General features: G+C 38.4%; 1 protein-coding gene across 3 annotated transcripts in view; it reads left to right on the top strand.

Annotated features, from left to right (window-relative positions):
• The window catches only part of Rdx (radixin), a 62,432-nt gene that overhangs the window by 9,582 nt on the left and 28,168 nt on the right, over positions 1-24,682 (top strand). For 2 of the 3 annotated variants that reach the window (XM_048343799.1, XM_048343798.1), the window contains exons 2-9: positions 3,421-3,499; positions 10,129-10,212; positions 15,452-15,547; positions 16,329-16,603; positions 18,729-18,812; positions 19,036-19,182; positions 21,189-21,285; positions 22,316-22,479. In XM_048343799.1, the coding sequence (XP_048199756.1) occupies positions 3,488-3,499; positions 10,129-10,212; positions 15,452-15,547; positions 16,329-16,603; positions 18,729-18,812; positions 19,036-19,182; positions 21,189-21,285; positions 22,316-22,479 (959 nt within the window). In that variant the 5' untranslated portion in view covers positions 3,421-3,487. Of the gene's footprint in view, positions 1-3,420; positions 3,500-10,128; positions 10,213-15,451; positions 15,548-16,328; positions 16,604-18,728; positions 18,813-19,035; positions 19,183-21,188; positions 21,286-22,315; positions 22,480-24,682 lie in introns of those variants that run through there. The other variant, XM_048343800.1, reaches the window with a different exon arrangement.

Below are 24,682 nucleotides of genomic sequence, written 5' to 3'. Positions count from 1 at the left end.
ACAAAGTTTCAGTAAGATGCTCTTATTGCAAATCTGTTAATGGAATAAAATTGTTAATGGAATGTGAGGTATAGCAAACAGTATTCTATCTAACTTAATGTTTATACAATCCTGATCTTAATGTTTAAGTTTGCTAATAAGTGTTATAAGTGAACATTAATATCATCATGATAAATTTTTATTTTCACTGACATTTGTGAAATCAGTATATTTAGTGAAGTTACGATATAGAGTTACCTTTTACCTTATAATTTAGTTTATGGTTTCTCTTTTGGTGGTAGGGCAATACTGGGATTTGAACTTGCACCCAGACATTTTTTTTTTCCAGTCATGTGGTCTGTTAGCTCTTTTTGCTCAAGGTAGTGCTCTGCTATTTTGAGCCACAGTACCACTTCTGGTTTTCTGGTGGTTAATTGGAGATAAGAGTCTCACGGACTTTCCTGCTGGCTTTGAACTGTGATCCTCAGATCTCAGCCTCCTGGGTAGTTAGGATTACAGGTGTGAGCTGCCAGCGCACAGCTTCTTTTCTGTTTTTAAGTTATTTTTCAGAGTCTTGATTTTTGTCCAGAACTAGCCTTGGACCCTGATCTTCCTAGTCTTCACCTCCTAGATAACTGGGATTAGAAGTGTGAGCCACCATGCTTGCCGATTGTTTTTTCTCCCCCCCCCCCAGCTTTTTTTGAAGGAGGGTAAGGGGGACAGGTACTTAACCACTTGAGCAGCTCAAGTGGTATTTATGTATTTTAGTTATTTTTCAGTTCTGATCTTGAGTTTTATCTAGCACTGGCCTTGGACCTCAATCCTGCCAGCTCTAAGTCTTGTATAGCTAGGATTATTGATAAGTACCAGGCCCAGATTGTTGAAATGAGATCTCACATTTTTTTTTGCCTGGGCTGACCTCATATTGGGATCCTCACAGTGTCTGCCTCCTGAGTAGCTGGAGTAAAAGGTATGTGTTCCCACATTTGGCCTCAAGTTTATGACCTTAGTGCATACGTTATTAAGGAAAAATCGTGGCATTTACTTAGGTAAACTTTAAATTTTAAGGAGTAAGACATGAGACAGACTAAACTAGAGCCAAAGTACAAGTAAAAACAATGACATAACAAGAGACAAACAATAACAACAAAACTGAAAAGTGATTTTATAATTTAGACTTGTGGGAAGATTAATCAAGAAAAGGCAGATAAAATTTAACAGTATTAAGAATAAGAAGGGCCATAACTTCACGTCTGAGAAATATAAAAATTCTAACAAATACTATCACTAGCTTTCTGGAACTATGTAATATGCAGCCTTGAAGACCCTCAGGTTTGCTCTGTTATAGGGATTTACGTATGTGTGCCATTGTATACTTCAAAAAAATCTTTTAGATGGTGAGCAAGCAAAGTTAGCAAATGCGTGTAGAAATGACAGTTGGGTATTACTGGATGATAAACCATGTCATTCTGGATGATAAACCAGTCATTCTGGTGACAGTTTTAGTCAAGACTTGAGATGATGAGATCTGGAGTAAGGCATAGGCTGTTGGGATGGGAAGCAGCATAGAAAAATTGGTGTGTAGTGTGCTTAGGTCATAACAGTGTTTGTGGTGAGAGGTAGACCCAGAAGAGGCTGAGAAGAGGCAGTACTTGGCTGGAATTCCTACCGAATTTCATTGCTTATGTAAGGGATTTATGGGCACATGTGTAAGTGGAATTGGGGCCTTACCTCACTGCAAAAGACACTCATTGCATCGATTCTACTATAACAAGTAGGGTTTTTGTGTTTTTTTTTTTTATTTTTGTCAAATACATCACCTATCTAAGCCTGTTTTCAAATAGTTTAATATAGTATTTCCAGTAGTAAATTTTAAATTGGAATGCTAATCCCTTTGCTGAATTGGTAATGATGATTAGAAATTTTAGATCTTTTGGTAGGTTTATCAAGGGGGGAAACACAGTTAAGTGTTTCTTTTTTTTTCTTTTGGGGTGAGGCAGCACTGGGGTTTTAACTTAAGAGCCTCTTAGGCAGATCAGATGCTCTGCCATTTGAGCCACAACTAGCATATCTTTTTTTACTTTATTTCTTCATTACTGGGGTTTGAAATCAGGGTCTGTGTGCTGCCCCTTAACCTTTTTTGCTCAAAGCTGGTCCTCTACCACTTGAGCCATAGCTCTACTTCTGGCTTTTTGCTAGTTAATTGGAGATGAGCCTCATAACTTTGCTGTCCCAGCTGGATTTGATTATCACTTCTCAGATCTCAGCCTCCTGAGTAGCTAGGATTACAGGTATGATTCATTGGCACTTGCCTTGCTTTACTTTTTAGTGTGTTCATCTGGGGCCAGCCTGAACTACATTCATCCTAACTATTGCTTCCTGCATAGCTAGACCCACAGGCACACACCAGCACACTGCTTTATTGAGTTGGGGCTCTTGCAGACCTTTTGGCTGGGCTAGTTTTGAGCCCCTCTAGTAGCTAGGGTTACTGGCGTGTACCACCATGTGTTGCCCAGTTTTTGGTTTTGTTTCTTACCTGGAGGCCACTCTTAGGCTTTGATCATCCTGTCTACCTCCCAATAGTTGGGATTGCATGCGATGTCATACCTGGTTGTTGTTGTTTGTTTTTGTTTTTTTTTAAGGATCTCATTAATTGAGGCTCCTTGAGATTACCCTGTAGCCCAGACTAGCCTCTAACTCTTTCATTTTCTTGTAGTAGTCTCCTAAGTGCTGGATCTAGCAAAATACCTCTTACTAAGAACATTTACACTAAGATAACATAATGGTTCTCCTCTATTGAGATTTTTTCGCCTTAGAAAGAAAAAATAAAAGTTCTAACATTGGTCTTAAAGGCAATTCTAAATTTCTGAAAAGGGATTGGCTTGCTGGTGTTTAGGCAAGTTGTTGATGTGCTGGAGTTTATAGCTGTTTTATATACCTTAAGTAAATAAGCTACACATTTTTTCGACTCTAATTTTCAAGAAGGAATTGCTTTGTAAACAGTCTTCAAAGATTACATTAGTCAGAATTTCTTTTTGTCGTTCACAATAGGAAAAATGTTGAAAACTGTACTTGAGCTCAGTTACTTAGGTCTGAATCCACTCATCCTCCTTTTTACTGTCTCTTTCTTGCTGGGCTGGGTCCCGGCATGAACCTGGCTCCAAGAGTCTTGGCTTATGCAATCATGTGTTCTTGATGGATTGTCTGTAATTAAGTGAAAACTTTGAATATGTCAGCATGCTTTGTATTGCATGTGAGATATGTGGTATTTGAAATGAATTTCAATATTTTTAGGGAATGCTAATAGGCCCTAAGGATAAGTATTAAAATGAGTTAATTTTTACTTTATTCTAAACAAGTTTGTAACTAGGCTTTTTCAAAAAATGCTTACATGGAAATGGCTTGTATGAAAAGGTAACAAGTTATTTTTTTTTTAAACAGGTAAAGGTTTCATTTTTATAGAATTGGAGAATTTCTATCTAAGGGAAGTAACAAAAAGAGAAGGAAAATGCCGAAACCAGTAAGTATATTTTAATACTTTGGTACTACTTGGGTATTTTTTGCCAGTCCTGGGGCTTGAACTTAGGGCTTGGAGACTGTCCCTGAGTTTCTTTTGCTTAAGGCTAGCACTCTACCACTTGAGCCACAGTGTCACTTCTGGCCTTTCCTGTTTATGTGGTGCTGAGAAATTGAACCCAGAGTTTCATGCATGTTAGGCAAGCACTCTTATCATTAAGCCACATTCCCAGCAGATACAACTTTCTTAAGGTATTCTTAGTTAGCTTTCAAGTTCTCTGTGGGAGAATTGGTGGAAGAAAATTGTACTGCTCTGACCAGTCCTTAGCTTAGTGTGGCTGAACTGTGCCTTCGCGGGCAGTGAGCACCAGTCAGGGCAGCTTTGCAGCTAAGTTAGTTGCGGCCCATGGCATGGAGGTCATACCTTCTGTTCCTACTCGGGCTCTGCTGCTTAATCTGGATGACCTTTGTTAATTTAGTCCATCTTGCACAGTTGTTAATTTCTTATGAGAAATGAAGACAGAATCATGTACTTTTGGAGTGTGTGAGGATTTGAAGATCTTGGTACACATTCAGTGTTCAGCAAGAGAGCTCTGTAAATGGTAACTCATTCTCAGGAAATGATAATGAGGGCTCGGGAGGGCTCATGTTCTTAGTTTTCTCATTCTAGCTATGATGGTACTGGCACTGTGGTAATACTAGTCTGATGACTATTCCTTTTGCCTATGGTAAATATTCTTCTAAAGAACACAGTGTTTTCTTCAATAATATTCCTTCTGGCCAACTTTTTTTTAAAGCTTGAGGCTGGCCTTGAATTTACAATCTCCATCCTCAGTCTTCTGGATGCTGAGATTGAAATTCTAAATATGAGTCACCATGAATGACTCCCAAGTATGTTTGTAAAGAAAATTGTTGGTTGTAGTTATCAGAATTTTCTGGCATGAGTACCACTTCAGAATGACTTCAAAGACTCAGCAGGTAACACTGTGTGCACTGTTGGTGAACAAGAGGAATAGAAACAAAAGGCAGATCAGAATTTATATGCATAGTATGAAAAAAGAAGTAACCGTATGGAAAACAAATCAGTGTATAAAGGCTGTATAAGACCTCCACACTAAAGCTGGGTATGATCATTCACACCTGTAATCCTTGCTACTCAGGAGGCCAAGATTTTAGGATCTCTGTCAGAAAGCAGCCCAGGCAGAAAAATCCATGGGTGAAAATGCTGAATGAGTACTCAGGAGATACAAAGTTTAGTACTTTGCCAGGACACACGCGCACACGCGCACACACACACACACACACTTTCCCACAATGGAAACTTGTTGTAAGATCTAACATATGGGGAAATACACAATGTTTACAGGTTCATTTGTAAAGTGTGTGTGTGTGTGCGCTCGCGCGCGCGTTCCTCGAAGTAGTCCTTTCATTTGGTTCCTGTTCTGTGTTTATATCAATATAAATAAATATATATGTATACATATATATGTATGTGCAAGCCCATGAATATGTATGTCTTTTAGATCTAGCTTCTACATGTGAGTGAAAACACATACTTTGTTTTTACCAGTCCTGGAGACTGAACTCAGGACTTGGGCACTGTCCTTGAGCTTCTCTTGATCACGGCTAGCACTCTACTACTTGAGCCACAACACCATCTTTGGCTTTTTCTGTTTATATGGTACTGAGGAATTGAATCCAGGGCTTCATGCATGCTAGGCAAACACTCTACCACTCAGACACATTCCCAGCCCTGTTTTGTTTTTTGAACTTAACTTCTCTCATTCAGATGTCCTCCAATTGCGTCTTCCCTGCAAATGACACAATTTCTTTGTGTGTGTAATATATTCATGTCACGTCTTCTTTATCCATTTGTCTGTTGGGCAAGTTCTTTGCTCCCATCATTTGACTGTTGGGAACAGTGCTGCAGTGAACACTGGAATACAGGTGTCTTCCCGGTATATTGATTTACTGTCCTGGGATCTAAGCCCAACACTGGTTTGGTGCGGAAGGTCTACTTTTAATCTTTTGATGAACTGCGATACTGATTTCCATAGCGGTTGGCCTGGTTTAAATTGTTACCGACAGTGTATGAGGGTATGTTAATTTCCCCCTAAATCTTCACCAGCTGTTTTTTGTTTTTTATTTCCTTGGGGGCTGTCATTCTTACTGAAGTGACATAGAAACTCAGTATGGTATTGACTAGCATTCCTTCTTTTTCCTCCCTCCCTTCCTCCTTTCCTCCCTCCCTCCCTCCCTGTCTTCTTTCTTTTTCTTTTTGTTGGTTGTGAGGCTTGAATTCAGGGCATGGGTGCTATCCTTGAATTTTTTTTTATTTCTTGTGAGAATTCTGTTCAGTTTCTTGTCTTTTATTAATTGGGATGAGAAATTAAATACTGGGCACTGGAAGGGAGGGAAGGAATGACATTATCCAAAAAGAAATGTACCTATTACCTGACTTATGTAACTATAACCGGTTTCTCAATATATCACCTTTATAACCATTTTAAAAATAATTTTAAAAAATTAAATATACGTAATAGAAAATAATCCACGAATACCAAATCATAGAAACATTTAAGTTTAAAGCATACAGATTAGACAACTTCTCTGTCTCCTGTCCACCTCCATAGTATAAAAACAGGACTCTTGGAGCTGGTGGTATTGCTGAGTGTTAGAGTACTTGCCTAGCAAGCAGGAAGCCAATCCCTTTCCCCTCCACGCCAAAAACAACCCCCCAAAACATCCATCTATACTCACATAGATGGGTATTTTTGTTTTGTCCAAGATTTATTTTCTCATGCCACTTTTTGCAGATGTGTCACTGTTTTTTTTACTTTTGGCAGACTTTGAATCTTTGTCCTTGCTGTGATCATTTTGAAATGAGCAGATCTGCAGAAATCTATGAAGACTGAGTCTTAAATTCTTCAATTAAAAGGAATAGACAATGGAAATAGAAAAAAATATTATGAACATTCTAATACATTCTCTAAGCATTTCTTGTATAAAGGAAAAGTCAACACTCAAATCATAGGGTATTTTACTGAACAATTGTTGAAGTTGCATGAGCAGCACTCTACAGCCAATTAATTAGAATAGCAAACCTGTTTGTTTCATTGTTGGTTTTGGTTTTGGCCTGTCCTGGGGCTTGAACTCAGGGCCTGGGCTCTGTCCCTGAGCTTCTTTTGCTCAAGGCTAGTGCTCTACTACTTGAGCCACAACTCCACTTCTGGCTTTTTTTGGTGGTTAATTGGAGATAAGAGTCTCAAGGACTTTTTCTGGACTGGCTCTGAATTTCAATTCTCAGTCTCCTGAGTAGCTAGGATTGCAGGTGTGAGCCATTGGCGCTCTGCGCAAGCCTGATTTTTAACTGTTCTTTTGTGAGTATGAGAATTCGTAATTTAAGAGTTAGGATTGTATTGCATGAGATTATCTGAACTATATGAAGTATTTTTTATGCAATATATACAAATGAATACATATATTTGACAAATATTCACAAGAGCTTATCTTTTACTCAGAGGCACTTATGGAAAGTAATCAAAATTTATCTAGAAAAGATTCTACTATTGCATCAATAATATCTAATGATTATGTAAGGGATTTTACTAAGCTTTTGTGTGTAAATTCAATATTAAAAAAATTACAGGGCTAGGAATGTGGCTTAGCTATAGAGTGCTTGCCTTTCATGCATGAAACCCTGGGTTCAATTCCTCAAGGCCTGGCACTGTACCTGATCTTCATTGCTCAAAACTAGTACCCTTCCTGTGGTTGTACCCCCACTACCACTATATCTTATCCGAATACCCTGGATACTGTTTATACAGGTATTAGAACTGGGGAAGGGAAAGGGATTATCAAAATTGAGAGACAAAGGACAAAAAGACAAACCATTCCAAAAGCAATACTTACAAAACCATTTGGTGTAAGTCAACTGCACAACTCTTGGGGGGAAGGGGAAACTGGGGGAAAAATAAGAGGGAGGAGGTAACAAGTTGAACAAGAAATGTACTCAACTGCCTTACATATGAGTCTGTAACCCCTCTGTGCCACACTTTGACAATAAAGAAAAAATATTAAAAAAATTTTTTTTGGATATAGCATAAGAAATAGATTAAACTTGTCTGTAAGTAAACAACAATAACCACCTAGGGCTCTAGCACTTGAGCCACACAGTTCCACTTCAGCCTCTTTTGGTGGTTAATTGGAGATAAAGACTTCCTTACCTGGGCTGAACCATAGTCCTCAAATCTCAGCTTCCTAAGTAGCTAGGTTTACAGGCATGAACCACCAGAGCCACCAGTGTCTGTCTATCAAGTTGTTTTTTGTTTTTGTTAGTCGTGGGGCTTCAGTTCAGAGCCTGAGTGCTGTCCCTGAGCTCTTGCTCAAGGCTAGCAGCACTCTACCACCTTGAGCCACAGGGCCACTTCTGGTTTTCTGGTAGTTAAGTGGAGATAAGAGTCTCACAGACTCAGGCTGGCTTTAAACCCTGATCTCAGATCTCAGCCTCCTAACTGTGATTACAGGTGGGAGCCACCAGTCCTGACTATAAAGTATTTTTAAGGTGTTATTTTCCCCATAAATGTATTTGTAGATTTAATTTAGTTAGGATCAATTATCAGCAGCCTTGTTTGGGAAAAATTGAATTGCTTTTAAGCAGAAACATGGTCTCAAGGTTTTTCCTGCCCAGACTAGCTTTGAGCCATGATCCTCATTTCTCAGCCTCTTAAGTAGCCAGGATTACAGGCATGAGCCACAAGTGTCTGGTTCAAAAAGGTAATATTTTAATAGCCAACATCCTTCCTGAATGTTTAGCTAGTAAGGGAAAACTACAGTAAGATGCCATGCTGTACTCTCTGGTGAGGGGAGGGGACAAAAATTAATAAGTAGTAGTAGTAGTGCAGGAAAGGATGTTTTTAATCCTCACTTAAACTGCTAGTACGAATTTGCAAGTTTACAAGTACTTCGGAAAATTATTTGCCATTGTAGTTAAGTAAAGAATTTAAGTTTTTATATGCGGTTGGATAGCAGGTATGTGTGCTATTAACAAATTAAAAATTATGGAAGAAAATACTTTAACATATTAATAGCCAATAATATGTTCTTAAACTTTGAGGTTAGAATACAGCCAACCTTTTTTTTAAAACCTGTTCACTCTAATAAAAAGTAAATAAAAGAAACTGCTTTTCCAAAATAAAGCTTAGAGAAAATCAGTTTAGTTTAGTTTGTTTTTGTTTTCTTTTGCTTGTGCCAGTACTGGGGCTTGAACTCTTGAGTCTGGGTGCTCTCCCTTAGCTTTTTGTTCAAGGCTGGCACTCTACTACTTGAGCCATAGCTTCACTTGTGGCTTTTTCGTGGTTAATTGGAGATAAGAATCTCATCAATTTTCCTTCCTGGGCTGGCTTTGAACTGTGATCCTCAGATGTCACCCTCCTGAGTAATTAGGTTTGCAGGTGTGAGCCACTGGCACCCAGCTGATAACTATGTTTATACTAATCCTGTTGGCCCAACTTATACTTAGTATGTGTGTGTGGCCTTAGTACATATATATAGCCTTAGTTAAGTCAGTTTCCTATTATTAACCTATATATTTAATTGTAAATTTGATGTTGTAAACAAGTATTTTGATTACCTGGAAGAATTGCTATTGAGGTTAAATGAGAATGTCTTAAACGATAATTTTCTTATTAAACAACCCATAACTTGCATTTTATTTTTACAATATTTATGTTAATATGTTATAGGTTTGTTATGGGGTCCACGGATCGACAGTCAATGAGACACTCAGATAAAAATTTTAAAAAAGATTTTATTGAGTGAGTGGCACTAGGACTGCAATTCGGGATCTCAAGATGCAGTCCAGGGCCATCTTAGAAGGCTGCTTATATACCCAAAAACGACAGGAATTTTCCCTTTAGCTTAACAATAGGGGCTTGTTACTTCCAAGAGATGTCAGTCACAAGTCAGGGCATCTTGATCTTCACTGGAGACCATCTAACAACTAGGTGGCAAAACAATGAAACTGGGCGGGGGGTGCGGCTATAGGTGTGATTAATACAGAGCCTAACAAGGTCAAAGCAAGTTGGATAAATACAACTACATAACTTTACAGCAGGGGCCAGCTTTAGAAAAGTTTGACATTGAACACTACAGAACAATATTAGCAATACTTTGTTGTTGAAAGCTAGCACAGCAACAGATTAATTATCTTCATCACTTCAGGTTTACTATTGTATTTAAATGAACTAATTACTAAAATTTTTGTTAGCTTCAATTTCTAGTGTGGTGAATACTAAAATATATTTGGGGGTTCCTTAGTAATTTTTAAGTGTGAAAAAAGGCTGACATTGTGGTGGCTGCCTGTAATCCCAGCTCTTAGGAAGCTGAAACAGGAGGATCACGAGTTTGAAGCCATCCTTGGCTAAATAGCAATACCCTTTCTCAAACAAGGGTTGGGAATGTATGTAACTCAGTGGTACTGCCCTCAGTTAGCATGTTCAGGCTTTAGGGTTGATCCCCATCACCACACAACATAAAAAGAATGTTCTAAGTAGATGAAAGGCTTTTCTGATGCCTGCCACTTCACAAGTATATTCTTTCATCTAGTGATTATCTCTTATGATTGTATTTCAGATCAACGTGAGAGTAACTACAATGGATGCTGAGCTGGAATTTGCCATTCAGCCCAATACAACTGGCAAACAACTTTTTGACCAGGTAGCACTCATTCATAAGCTTGTGGTCTGACACTGTTGTATGCACGTGCTCACCTCTGCTTCCTGTCCCTTTGTTCATCACCCATCAATGTAGCACTTGGAATTTTTCACAGTACTTACATATTTTGAACAGCTCTAGGGATATTCTTTTTCTCCTTCCTACATTTGTTGGATAGGACCTTTTTGAAAATTAATTTTTAAAGCCCATGCCTAAAAACATAAAAATTCTACATGTGATACCCTAAGGTATATACATACACATTATATAAATGTAATTATCTCCTCAAATGTCCTATCTTTAGGTGAAAACATTCCAAAATCCTTTCTTCAGAGTTTTAAAATACACTGTGTGTTATGGTTAACTTTAGTTATCTTCTGGTGCAGAAGCACACCAGAACATTTTACTCTTCCTTAACTATAACTGACTACCTCAGAGGTACCACTGACTGCCGCTCCCTCCCTGCTTCAACCACTGATGACCTACCATACTCTTCTCAGCTTTAATGAGATCAATGTTTTTAAACTCCAAAATGAATGAGATCACACAATATTTGTCTTTCTGTGTTCGGCTTACTTCACTTAACATAATGACCTCTGATTCCATCCTTTTTACAGGATGGGGCTTTTGTTTTGTTTTGTTTTGTTTTTTTGCTTTCGGTTGGTACTGAGGCTTGAACTTAGGGCCTGGGCACTGTTCATGAGTTTTTGTGCTCAAGGCTTAGCATTCTACCACTTGAGCTAGACCTCCTTCACCAATGGCCTTTTTTGGTGGTTAATTGGAGATGAGAGTCTCTAGTTAACTGGGCTAGCTTTGAACTACAGTCCTCATCAGATCTTAGCATTCTCATTAGCTAGGATTACAAGCGTGAGCCACTGGCACCCAGCTAGGATGAGACTTAAAAGAAAAAAGAATCAACAAGTGATAATCATCTGCTATGAAAATTATTGTAATAGTGACTAATAGGAAATAACTCAAAGACAATTTACCTAGCCCTTGAATAAAGTAGGTTGAATGCTTAGACTCCAGATAGCAGGAAGAGAGGGGAGAGCATACAGCAAAGAGACAGCTAACAGTAATTTTGTGTTATATGCTCATGATGGGCATACTAGGTAAGGATTAGCACATGGAGGTCAGGTATGTCATGTTAAGAAACTTATTTTTTTTTAATTTTTTATTTTGAGAGTCACACAGTTTGTGGTGGTTGTTTTATTTTTAAATAGCAAAGGTAGTGTGGTTTGGTGCTTAAAACCACTTCCAAGGTTTCTGGTTTACTTCTAAACTGTTCTAGTTTTCTAAAATTTAAGCTCAGGTAATGCTGTATTTTATTTAGATCATCCAGTTTTACTGAGAAAAGGAAGGGATTGGTGTTCAGAGGTCAAATGAGGTTAAGAGAGGAAGGTGATGCCTTACAGGAGATGAGGGGGAAGATAACCCTTCACACACAGGTGGAGAGCTGCAGTCATTGGTCAGGTGTCCGAAGGTGAAGATGCATTCTGTGAGGAGAGGAAGGTGACATATCTTACAGGAGACCTAGGGGAGGATAACCTTTCCCCAGACTTCACCCAAGAGTGGGAGAGCCACAGTCTGGTCTGTTGAACTTGACCTGAAGTAGAGCATTTCTAGCATTATATCAATAAATAACAGATTGTATGACAGCACAGAGTAGTCTAAAATCTGATGAAGTTTTAAAATTCCTTCTAGGCTGTAATTAGCTGATTAATGAAGTCTGAAACCCTGATATGGTCTTTTTGGAAGACACAAGGCTGTGTAGGGGAGTGAGCTCACGTGCATGCACACACATTTGTAAAGTGAAATCATGAGCAAATTAGCTATCTGCGCCATACCTTGTGGACTACTATCAACCAGAGTTAATTCTTCTAGGCCCCTTCATTTGTAAACGTGTGCGTGCATACATACATGCATGCATCTATACACGTTTTAAGATTGTCTTATCTATGTGGTACTGAGGTATGAACTCTGGTTCTCAAGATTGCTAGGCAGGTGCTTTACCACTTGAACCATGATCCAGCTCTCTTGGTTGTAGCTATTTTTCAGAAATTTTTTAGTTATTTTTCTCCCATTTTTTTTACGTAGAGCCTGTTCGGACCATAATCCTCCTACATATGCCTGTTGTGTATCTAGGAACACAGGCATGTCCCATCATTTATTGAGATGGGATCTTGCTAACTTTTGGTTCATACTGGCCTCCAACTGCTATTCTTCATCTCTACCACCTAAGTACCTAGGATTATAGGTATGCGCCAGCTTGAATTACTCTTGACTACTGGTGAAAAGAAAGCTCATTTGTTGGAAGTGGTGCTGTGGCTCAAGTGGTAGAGTGCTGCCTCGAGTAAAACAAGCTTGCACAGGCCCTGAGTTCCCAGCTGTAGCTGATTGACTTTGCCTCATTTTTCTATTTTGTACCGTTTACATGGTAACATTACTTCTTCCAAAGGTGATTGTGAGAATCCATGTAAAATGCATAGAACAGTATTTGATTGTTCTGTAAGTAGTGTAGATTATTAAGGATTTTCATCTGTTCTGGGCTGTTCTCAGCAATTTTTTTTTTTTGGCCAGTCCTGGGCCTTGGACTCAGGGCCTGAGCACTGTCCCTGGCTTCTTCCCGCTCAAGGCTAGCACTCTGCCACTTGAGCCACAGCGCCGCTTCTGGCCGTTTTTCTGTATATGTGGTGCTGGGGAATCGAACCTAGGGCCTCATGTATCCGAGGCAGGCACTCTTGCCACTAGGCTATATCCCCAGCCCCTGTTCTCAGCAATTTTTTAAGCCACAGTTCTGTTTGTTAACTTGAGCCCAAATGCTAGAACTATAAGCAGGCTTTATTTACCTTAGGTTAGTGAGTATGTGGGATAAGCTAGCAGGTTTGTTCAGGTAAGACAGGAGCAGACCAAGTCCTCCCTAGAGTCTACACGTACAGAGGTCCACATGTCGTGAATTTCCTCTTTTCTTCCACAGTACTGGGAAGTGGGTTCAGTTTCTGTGCTCCTCGTGCTATATTTTTATTTAGTTTGTTTTTCCAATAGGGTCTCCTTTTACCCTGACCAGCTTTGGATTGTAATCTTCCTACCTCTGACACCCAAATAGCTATGATCACAGATGTGAACCAGTGTGCCTGTCTTGTTTTGAGATAGGGTCTCTACCTTTTTACCCGACTTAGCCCCAAACTTCGATTCTTGTCTCTGACTTCTGAATAGCTGGGATTATAAATAATTACAGTTTGTTAGATTGGGACTAGCTACTGTGTGTTAGAGGTTCTCAAGTGCATAACGTCCTTTTGTTTGACTCTCCCTTTATTAGCTTCATGTAGTTTTTACTTGGGGGACTAAAGTACAAAGTACAGTGGACAAGGAGTCTACAAGAAAATGTTCAGGTATATGAAGTACTTAAATGTTTTTTTGTTTTGTTGTGTTTTTTTTTTTTTTTGCCAGTCATGGGCCTTGAACTCAGGGCCTGAGCACTGTCCCTGGCTTCCTTTTGCTCAAGGCTAGCACTCTGCCACTTGAGCCACAGCACCACTTCTGGCCGTTTTCTGCATATGTGGTGCTGGGGAATTGAACCCATGTATACGAGGCAAGCACTCTTGCCACTAGGCCATATCCCCAGCCCCCTAAAATGTTTTTAATCTTCTAAATTCCTTTAAATAAAAGTATATACTTTGTAGTTTGTTAGCATGATTATGTGTTATAAGCGAATATACATGTATTGTAGTTATGTGCCCAGCAGTTATATTCTAAGCTATGTCATAGACATTTCTGATTGGATCTACAAGTAGGAAAAAGCCACTGGGGAGCTAAGGGCTGCTGGGGAGTTTCACAGCTGAGCTCTCTGGACCCTCCTGCTGGTCTTTCCCTTGTGCCTGGGGGCAGAAGCTCGCAGTTGCTTGGCCCCACTTCTCTACAGTCCTGCATGTTCACAGAGCTGGCTCCCAGTCTGGCTGTGCTGAGCTTCAGTGTTGGCTGAGGTTGGGCTTGGACAGCTTCCATTTGCTAACGTGCAGTTACTCACTTGACACTGTATATGAACCTTCCCAGTGTTTAAAACTGTTTAGCTTTTATTACACTAGCACAAATCCCTGTGTTCTATATTCTCCAGAAATTAACCCTTAATGTTTTTTTTAGCATAGCTTGCTTACTTTGTAAGATAATTTATGTACATTATTTCAGTGAAATACCAAGAGCCAGGCCTTAGTGACTCAATGCCTATAATCCTACCTACTCAGGAGGCTGAGATCTGAGGATGGCAATTCAAAGCCAGCCAAAGCAGGAAAGTCCATGAAACTCTTTATCTACAATTAATCACAGAAAAAGCAGGAAGCAGCAGTATAGCTCAAGTGGTAGAGTGCTAGCTTTGAGCCAAAGGAGCTCAGGGAACAGTGTCCAGGCCCCAAATTCAAGAAGAAAGGAAACCAAGAATGTTTATTTAAAGAGGCATTGTTTTGTTTTTTTGTTTTGGTTCTTTTAGATGCGTGGTTTTGTTAAATGTAGGGTAGGTCTGAGGATCCTAGCTTACTGTAGTACTTTATTTATGTAGAGTGCCTCCCACAGGCCAGTCAGCATTATAGTGATAGTGATGGAGAAAGACAGAAAATAGATGTTCCCTTGATAGCTACAATCAGCTGTATCAGGGCTAATGGGTTCTACAGCAGTAGACTGCAGGACCACCAGGGATTGAGTAAGTGGTGAGAGCAATGAGCACTTTTTTTTTTTTTTAACAGTAGGCATTTTAGCTGAATTTGGCCTTGAAGAGTAGATTATTCTACAGGTGATTAAAAAATACAGGAGGAACATTTTGTACTGGGGACAAAAACATAACTACTGATGAAGGGTGAAATTTACAGCATGTTCTCAGATGGAATTCTTTCTCAGTACAGGTAGAACACTGGATACATTAGGCTTATCACCCAGATAGGCTTTGCCCCAACTACAGGGCACAAGTAGGGTGAATAGAAAGAGCAGTACAGGATTATGACACTGTTATTTACTTTGACTTGTTGCTTGTTGAGAAGACTCACCAGTGAGTCAAGTAAGGAGCCCAGAAAATCTGGATTTCAGGTTTTAGAAAAGTTCCTTGAATATGTTAAACTTAGAAAAGGCCTTTGAAATAACAAAGAAACATACCTCAATCTATGTAGTATTTTCTGGCTCTGGAATCGTGTCTAGTGTCACCTAGTTACAATGTGAATGTTGGACTGAATTGATTTTTATTTTTATTTTTTTTTAGGTGGTGAAAACAGTTGGTTTGCGTGAGGTCTGGTTTTTTGGGCTCCAGTATGTAGACAGCAAAGGTTATTCTACATGGCTTAAACTGAATAAAAAGGTAAAATGTGTCTAATAAAGTGAAACTATTAATTAAGTTACTTAGTTATAACCATGAATTTGTCCTTGAAAGTTAAGAGTTTGATTGACTTTAAGTCCTCCTTTACCATTCTCTGTGTCTGTCTCTCTTATGCCAGTATTGGAGGTTGAATTTGACCTCGACTCGCTGGCTTTTTTGCTCAAGGCTATGGTTTACCACTTGGGCCATACCTTGACTTCTGGCTTTTTGCTGGCTAATTGGAGATAAGAGTCTCAGACTTTCCTGCCCAGGTTGGCTTCAAACCTTGATTCTCATCTCAGCCTCCTAAATAGGATTATAGGCATGAGCCACTGGCACTGGGCACAGTCTTCTCTTAAGCCTTACCAGTGTCATGTCCTTAAGTTCATTTAGGCACCATCAACTTTTATCTTAGAAAAGAGGTGTTCTCACTTTTTCTGTTCGAAAAATTGGCATGTAAGAGAAAGTACTTTAAAATAGGTACATTGGTATCATTAATTAACTAACCCAGGACTATGAAGAGAGGTTTTCAATTAGGTTTCTCAGTGGGATCTGTTATTATAAGTTGTCATTTAGAACCTTAGCATAGAAATTTAGAATCTTTTATTTCATGTCTCACCCTTCTCCCAAAAAAAGAATTCAGTGTGACTAGATAATTATGAATTTCTTATTGGAGGGGATTTTATTGTTACAATTTCATACCGTATTACAACCTTATCCACTTCACCCCCTATCCCTCCAGAATCGAATTTTTTTCTGATCATACTTGAAATTACTATTCTAGGTAACACAACAAGATGTTAAAAAAGAGAATCCTTTACAGTTCAAGTTTAGAGCTAAATTCTTTCCTGAAGATGTTTCTGAAGAATTGATACAAGAAATAACTCAGAGACTTTTCTTCTTGCAAGTTAAAGAAGCCATTTTAAATGATGAGATATATTGCCCACCAGAAACTGCTGTTCTTTTGGCTTCTTATGCTGTCCAAGCCAAGTATGGAGATTACAATAAGGAGATTCACAAACCAGGCTACCTGGCTAATGATAGACTCCTACCCCAGCGGTAAGTGAAGTGTGCTTTTGTGTTATAGTCTGTGCAGAACACATTCTACAAGTTTGTTAGTTAAAAAATGCATTTGGGGATCGTAAACTTGCCAGCTAGTCAGACTAAATATACTTTTTTAACATGACTTACTTACATTTATGTGTTCTTCTCTATTTCTATATGATAGGCAGTAAAAGAGACTTCAACAATTTGGGCTTGAAGGAAGGGTATGTAAACTCTCGGTGCTTGGTAATCCAGCACAGACAGATCGGTGCTTAATAAATGTCTGAGAATTGTCAGGCTGTGTTTTTCCAGAGTTAGGTGTTAAGCTTTTTGGAAAGTCTCTCTGGCTTTACACGCCTCATTGGTGCTATAATCATAGTGCCTCTGCCACATTTCTTTTAAAATAGCATGGCATGGGGGGAAATCAGTGACAGGACACTAGGCCTTCTACCTGCATTCTGCCCTGTACCCTATGCTAGTTGGGTGACAAGTGTACAACCCAAGATATTGGAGCCTCAGGATCTAAATCTGTGAAATGAGGATAATTCTACCCTGCCTATGATCTAGTCTTGCCCATGCCTAGTTTATAAATACAGCTCATGAACTGTGGTTTAGTTTTAACTATAAAGTGTATGGCACAAGTGATTTGATACCTAGAAAATGCAACATCAAATAATGCTTGTAAATACTCCAGTTTTTTTTTTTTTTTTGGCCAGTCCTGGGCCTTGGACTCCGGGCCTGAGCACTCTCCCTGGCTTCTTCCCGCTCAAGGCTAGCACTCCGCCACTTGAGCCACAGCGCCGCTTCTGGCCGTTTTCTGTATATGTGGTGCTGGGGAATCGAACCTAGGGCCTCGTGTATCCGAGGCAGGCACTCTTGCCACTAGGCTATATCCCCAGCCCAATACTCCAGTTTTTTAATTTTTATGGTATACACTCTTAATACTAGAAAGTATATTTAGATCTTTCAGAACCTGGAGCAAGGGTGTACTGTCCCTATATGGAAAACCCAGATGAGAATCTCGTAATCTACAGAATTTAGTTTCTGGTGATAGGGATAATGAACTCTACCACACAGTATTACTTCTTTCTGAAAAGAGCTAGGTTTGCATAGTTTCTGTGCTAGCTTCTGTCCTGGAGAAATAGCTGATTGGTAATACTTTTTATGAAGGGGAAGAAAATATAAATTTGAAAGGAGGGTAGATTCAGTTTTGATACTACCAAGTTTGAACTATGTAAGAGAAGTTTAATATTTAGTGCAGTCTAAACTTTAATAAAGTTTTGAGATTAATCAGCAAATAGGAGGTAGTGAATCCATGGGAATGGACAATGATTTGAAGATGTAAAGTGAGGAAAATATGTAGGAGATAGAATTCTGTTGGGCTTGAAATTTGTGAGTGCGGAAGAAGAGGGCCCTGTAAGGAATGCTGAGAAAAAATAGATTCACAAATAACACCAAAAGAGTAGTATATATGGAAGCCAACTGAGAAAGGTAGAAATTAAAGTACCAAGTACATTTAGGAATAAGTGACTTTCATAAGAAATTTGGAGTTGAAGCCAAATGCTGATGGATTGGAGGCAGTGGGTGTCAGGTGTGAAAAGTAAGGTTACTGAATATAGACCTCTAGCTCTAAAGAAGAAATTCTGGTGACGTTTCTTTTTTCTGTACTTTAACTTTTCTGTTAATAAGAAAACAATTTTGGTCCAACATATTAATGTATTTGAAACATTTGAATTCCTATGAAATGTTTTTTACAGTAGGCATTTTTAAAGCTTATTTTTAAATTTAAGCTATCTAAAAACCTTAAGAACCTTTTTTGTTATGAGATAATTATAGATTCCAGATACATTTGTAAAAAAAAAAAAAGAAATCTTCAAAAAAGCCTTCTCTAATGGAAGCATTTTGTGCTCACTAGTACAGAATCACAGCCAAGATGACTGACAAAAGCCACTGCCTACTGTGATTTTATCAGTCTTACATGTTTTATTCCTATGTATGTATTCCTTTCTATTCAGTTCTATCACATATATTGATCCATGTGACAACTACTAGAGTCAAGTTAGCGAATGGATTCTAGAAGTTTAAAGGAACATTGATTTTGGAGCATAAACACTTTGTAATAGATTTTTCTTCCTTGTAGTGTTTTGGAACAGCACAAATTGACAAAAGAACAGTGGGAAGAAAGAATACAGAACTGGCATGAAGAACATAGAGGGATGCTAAGGTATTCTGATTGCTGCTTTTGTGCTTTTCAAGCTTAAGTATTTACATTTCATGAAAATATTAACATATCAGATTATCCTCCCATATAATTTGATTGGTAAGAGTAAGTAAAAATACTCAGTTTTAATCCAAGATACTTTAGCAGATACTTTATCCAAGATACTTTTAGCTTGGTGTTCAGGTACTTCTACTTAAACATATTACATTAAGCTTTATTTCAACAGGGAAGATTCAATGATGGAATACTTGAAGATTGCACAAGATCTAGAAATGTACGGCGTCAACTATTTTGAAATAAAAAATAAAAAGGGTACTGAATTATGGCTAGGCGTTGATGCTTTGGGCCTGAATATATATGAGCATGATGACAAGTAAGTAAATTATTTTCATAAGGAGCTAGTCATTCTTCAGTGGTTTAAATGGCTTCTAAATTACATAGTTTGTAAATTGTTTCTTGTCTTAGCGTTGCTTTTTTTCACATTAGCAAATTAATCTGTTAGGTATTACCTAAGCCACAGACTTTTTGATACCAGGTTTCCATTTTTGTAGCACATTGCAGTTTCAGAGTTCTGCTTTGAGTTGTGTTCATTTTGTCTCTTGTGAATCATATGTAGTAACTTAATTAAAACTTATTCTCCTAATAAATAAGTCAAGGAATATGGCCTAGTGGCTAGAGTGCTTGCCCCGTATACATGAAGGCCTGGGTTTGATTCCTCAGCACCACAAAAACGGAAAAAGCCCACAATGGTGTGCTGTGGCTCAAGTGGTAGAGTGCTAGCCTTGAGCAAAAGAAGCTCAGGGACAGTGCCCAGGCCCTGAGTTCAAGCCCCAGGACTGGCAAATAAAAAAAAGGAAAAAGAAAGAAATCAGGAGCAATGAGAGAACAGAACTAATAGATGAATTTTAGAACACATTTTAAAATGAATTATTTATAGATATCAGTTAAATAGAGTATTTCTGGTATTATGCATAGTGAATAATCTTAATATTTTGAGTTTGATCATCTTTTTAAAGTACATTGCTACTGGCGTTTGAACTGAGCTACTCTGGCAGTTTGCTAGTACCACCATACATGGCAGGCTTCTTTTTTCAGAAGAATTTTTGTTGTTGTTGTTGGTTGTAGGGCTTGAACCCAAGGCCTGGGCCCTGTCCCTGAGCTCTTCTGCTCAAGGCTAGTACTCTACAACTTTGAGCTACTGTTCTACTTCCAGTTTTCTGGTGGTTAATTGGAGATAAGAGTCTCATGGACTTTCCTGCCTGGGCTGGCTTTGAACTGCAATTCTGAGATCTCAGCCTACTGAGTAGCTAGATTACAGATGTGAACCATCAGCACCCAGCCAGAAGTTTTTGGGTTAGTCCCCAGGTTCATGTTAAAGATTTTTGAGATTCTCAAGGGTCACTTATTTTAAGTAACACATACATGTACCATGGCGGTTGTTACTTTAAAAGTGCCCTGTAGCCTTTTTCAATCAGGTTACTTATTTCTGTGGCCATTCGAGGTCAATATAACACGTGCATCTTGATTCCAGAATGTTCTATGTAGAAAAAATTTGTTCTGCTTGTGTTAAAAGGAGTGTAAAAGGAATCCTTATTCTGTTATCAGAAGCTGACTAACATACACCTTGGCAAATGTTGGTGTCAGAGTCATTTTCACTCGCTTAGAATGATGATTCATTTGATGTCTTAAAAAAAACAGTAAATACAAGAAAAGCAGAAACAGACTAGTCTTGTATATCTGCATATAGAATGGTAAAAAGGGGGAACCATGCCAGGATTGGTGCTCCCAGCACTGGGGAAGAAGAGGAGGAGGTAGAGAAAGCAAGGACTTGTTTTTGAGTTTGAATTCCAGCTCCACCACTTAGCCAACTCTGTGTTTTAAAAGTCTTTGTGATACAATTCACACACCATAACAGTTATGCTTTTACGATACAGTGAAATTTAGTGTTTTAAACATTCATGTATCCAAATATTTAAGAATTAAATAGAGAAAGGAAAATAATGTATATCCAGAATTAGAAGTTACTGTCTCAACTTTTCTCATTGAATGTATTTAAACTAATAGTTGTAGTAGTTTGAGAGAAAGCAGAATAAAAGCTGTACAGAAGTAAAGCAAGAAGTACAAGTGTACACACTGTTTTCCAGATGGTTTTGTTAGGTAATTTTAGGAAATTAATCATAATGCCTCTAAGGTTCACATATAGGCTTTTATGTGATGTAATTTGTCACATTTCTCCTTAAGTGATAATGCCAAGTATATATTATGATTAAGATATATTTAGAAAATCTGTACTTGGTCATTGACCAAGGGTGGCTCAAAGTTATGAATTTTGTCAATTGTTTCCTGCCATTAGTTAAAAGGATGTTCTCATTTTTTAAGGTTAACACCTAAAATTGGTTTTCCATGGAGTGAGATCCGCAATATTTCATTTAATGACAAAAAGTTTGTTATAAAGCCAATTGATAAGAAGGCACCTGTAAGTAGAATGGCTTCTTTCCCCTATGTTTTATGTATTCTTTGAATTTCTGCTACTTTCCTATGATGTCACATGGAAGACAATCATTTATTAAATTTTTCCTAGGAACATTGTCTTAAGTCTTCCCATACTTTTAAGTTTCCAAGTGTTTCTAAGTGCTGCAATAACAACGATTGCTAAAACACAAGGTTTTCATCTTTATAAGATAGTTTTATTTTAATGAAATTCAGTTATGAAGTAGGTGATATACAATCACTAGTCCTAAGAAACAATTTCTAAACGTTATTTATTGGTCACTAGAATGTAGTTAGAGGTAGCCCTATGCTAAAATTAATGCGTCATTGAATATTGTGTTAAGAATTATAACTTAGGGGGCTGGGGATATGGCCTAGTGGCGAGAGTGCTTGCCTCATATACATGAGGCCCTGGGTTCAATTCCCCAGCACCACATATACAGAAAACGGCCAGAAGTGGCGCTGTGGCTCAAGTGGCAGAGTGCTAGCCTTGAGCAAAAAGAAGCCAGGGACAGTGCTCAGGCCCTGAGTCCAAGGCCCAGGACTGGCAAAAAAAAAAAAGAAAAAGAATTATAACTTAGAAGCCATGGTACTTTAGGTTTAAACAGATTTTTAAAAATTCTATAGTGTCAATGCATATACACTCTGCTGCTTTGTTACAAAATTATGAAAGATACAAAGGACATTTCTAAGTCATAGAAAACAGCCATAAACAAGGACCAACTTTGACACTAATGACAACCGTCCTCCAGTGATGTGGAAGGAAAGGTGCTCATAGTTATTGTGGAGAAGAAAAAAGAATAAATGGCATTCACTACATCTATATCGAGAGCATGTTAGCCCCTTTACCAAAAAAAGACATGAAGTAGTGAGAGTCCATTTGTGTGGAAGTATGTCATAGAAGGAGTTATGAAATTGAACCATTCTTGAACTATCTTTGCCATTAGGACACATACTTCTCTTTGAAATTCAGTGAATTGTTGTGAAAGATTAAATTTGGAACCTTTTGTTTTCAGGATTTTGTTTTTTATGCACCTCGTCTGAGAATCAATAAGCGGATTTTGGCCTTATGTATGGGAAACCATGAGCTATACATGCGAAGAAGGAAGCCTGATACTATTGAAGTACAGCAGATGAAGGCTCAGGCTCGGGAGGAGAAACACCAGAAGCAGTTAGAAAGGTGGGCATTTATAGCCTTGCATTTAAATTGATGTAACATTACTCTTAATTTCAGATGATTCTCTCCATTGTATTAAGATTAAAAGACAGTATTGAGTATGTAATTTTTGAGGTAGAAATGGACATATTTCTAAGAAACAGCTTTTCACAACTTCATAGATACCTTTGTTGTCTTAGAGTAGTTTGAAATTTTCAGGTTTCTCTTATTTGTAGCATTTCTTAATTATAGGGCAAGAAGGTGCTGCATGTTTAACTTTGAAACAGTTCAGCTGAAAATTTAGATACTGGGTGTTTCTCTAATTTTGAGTTAAGATGTCAATGTTTTAAAAATGGAATGATGACATTGGATAAAGTCCTGTCAACCCTGGAATCAGATTACTGTGTCTAACAACACAGTTTGCAAGTTTGAGACTAGATTAATTTTGTTTATGCTTTATTTGGAAAAAATTGGAGACTCAAAGTTAACACTTTCTAAGAAAGTAATTATAAGGCACCATGATCTATGGGAATGGAATTATTTTTACAGTTATGTGCTTTTGGATTTTGTGATTCTGTTCTTACATGTGCTGTTTATTCAAGGTCTTTTATCAAGTTACCTATGTGCATTCATTTGATGTCTGTCTGCCCTTTAGCCTCATCACATAGATAGTATTATGTGGCTCTTTCTTAGTAGTCTGTTTAATCAGTACAATTTGGTAGTAGTGCTGTAGTTTAGTTTTACTAAGGCCAGAAGGAAGTGGAAGATAACAGTTTCTCTTCCTGTATAATCTATAGTTCCCTTTGGATACATGTCATGCACTTTTGTTAATATTTCTTGCACACAGTAGGTATTCAGTAACTTTTTCTAGCCACCTCAGAATGGGCAGCTATTTAGGAATGGCATGCCAGGTTTTCATTTATTCCCTACTTTAGAGGTCTTTATAGAGAAAAATGGCACACTCTACTTTTCAAAAAGATTTTTGCCCCCAGCTTGCTTCTGGCCAGGGTTCCACTAGTCTTTCTGCTTACTTATCTCATTCACCTCCATCCCTGGTCAGGAAAAGCTAAGTAAAACCAGAACCCATCCCAAGAAGAGGCTCCATTGTTAAGAGCTGGATATGAAATGCTCCACAGGTCTCAAGATTTGGTCTTGCACATGAAGTTCTCTAGATGCACCTTGGGGCCGGGCAGAAGGCAGGAAAGTCACTGGGGAACACATGTGGCGGCCATGGATATGACACAGATAGGCTGATCAGCAGTGTCTAGACTTCCTGCCAAGGAAACTGGGAAATGAACATTCCATTAAGCTTTTTATCATTCAGCTTTTCTAATGGGCAGAAACCTTCAAATCAGCTCTGCTTATAGGAGTTGAAAGAACATGCTATAGTCTCAAGTCCCAGGGTCTCTTTCTCCTAGATGTTGGGAATACCTTGTAGGAAACTGAAGAGCTTTCCGGGCTTGAGTGAGTTCCAGGCCCTTAGTTAAGTGCTGGTATGGGATCCTTTCTACTTCCTGTGTGTCCTGATGTATATGTAGCAGGGTGTTTGTCTTCTCTTGTGCAGACTGGGAGCACCTCTGTTTGATCCAAAGTCAGATAGGGGCCAATGGGTATCTAGAATCTGTAGCAATTTCATAATGGAGGCTTTTACTATTAAAATAGTAAAACAGATTGGAAATGTGCTCTTGTGCTTGGAATTCAAAATTAACACTAGATGGCGGTAATGTCTTTTGTGGAAAATTGAAAAGACTTGGAGATAAACCAAATTGTTAATTCTCAATGGAAAGTTACTCTCGTTGGCATTAAATTAGTAATTTGAACATAGATCAGACATGTTAAGTCACAGTTTCACCTCTGACTTCTCTTCATCTTTGGCTTTGGGCCACAGCATGAGTCTGACCCATGGTAGGATATTAGTAGATGTATGATCAATGAATTTGGCTATATTTAAGAGAACCACTCATCAGGCCCGTCACAAATACAGCACAGCATTATTTCTCATGGATCACTGATCTTCTTTAAACAGCATTAAACACCTGTTGACATTCTAATGAAATCGTCAAAATTTCATTTTATTTCTAGGCATAAATAGGTACGGTCTCAAATTTGTGTTAATTCATTCCAGTTACTGGAAATCATTGACCTCCCAGGCAGTTTCCCTTTTTAGGATATTTGTGTTTCCTTTAAGCCTTTGTTATTTGCCCACTGGAAGGCTCCTGCTTTCCTG

The sequence above is a fragment of the Perognathus longimembris genome, chromosome 3 (assembly GCF_023159225.1).
Source record: "Perognathus longimembris pacificus isolate PPM17 chromosome 3, ASM2315922v1, whole genome shotgun sequence".
Classification (NCBI taxonomy): domain Eukaryota; kingdom Metazoa; phylum Chordata; class Mammalia; order Rodentia; family Heteromyidae; genus Perognathus; species Perognathus longimembris.
This window is presented reverse-complemented; position numbering and strand designations above follow the sequence as displayed.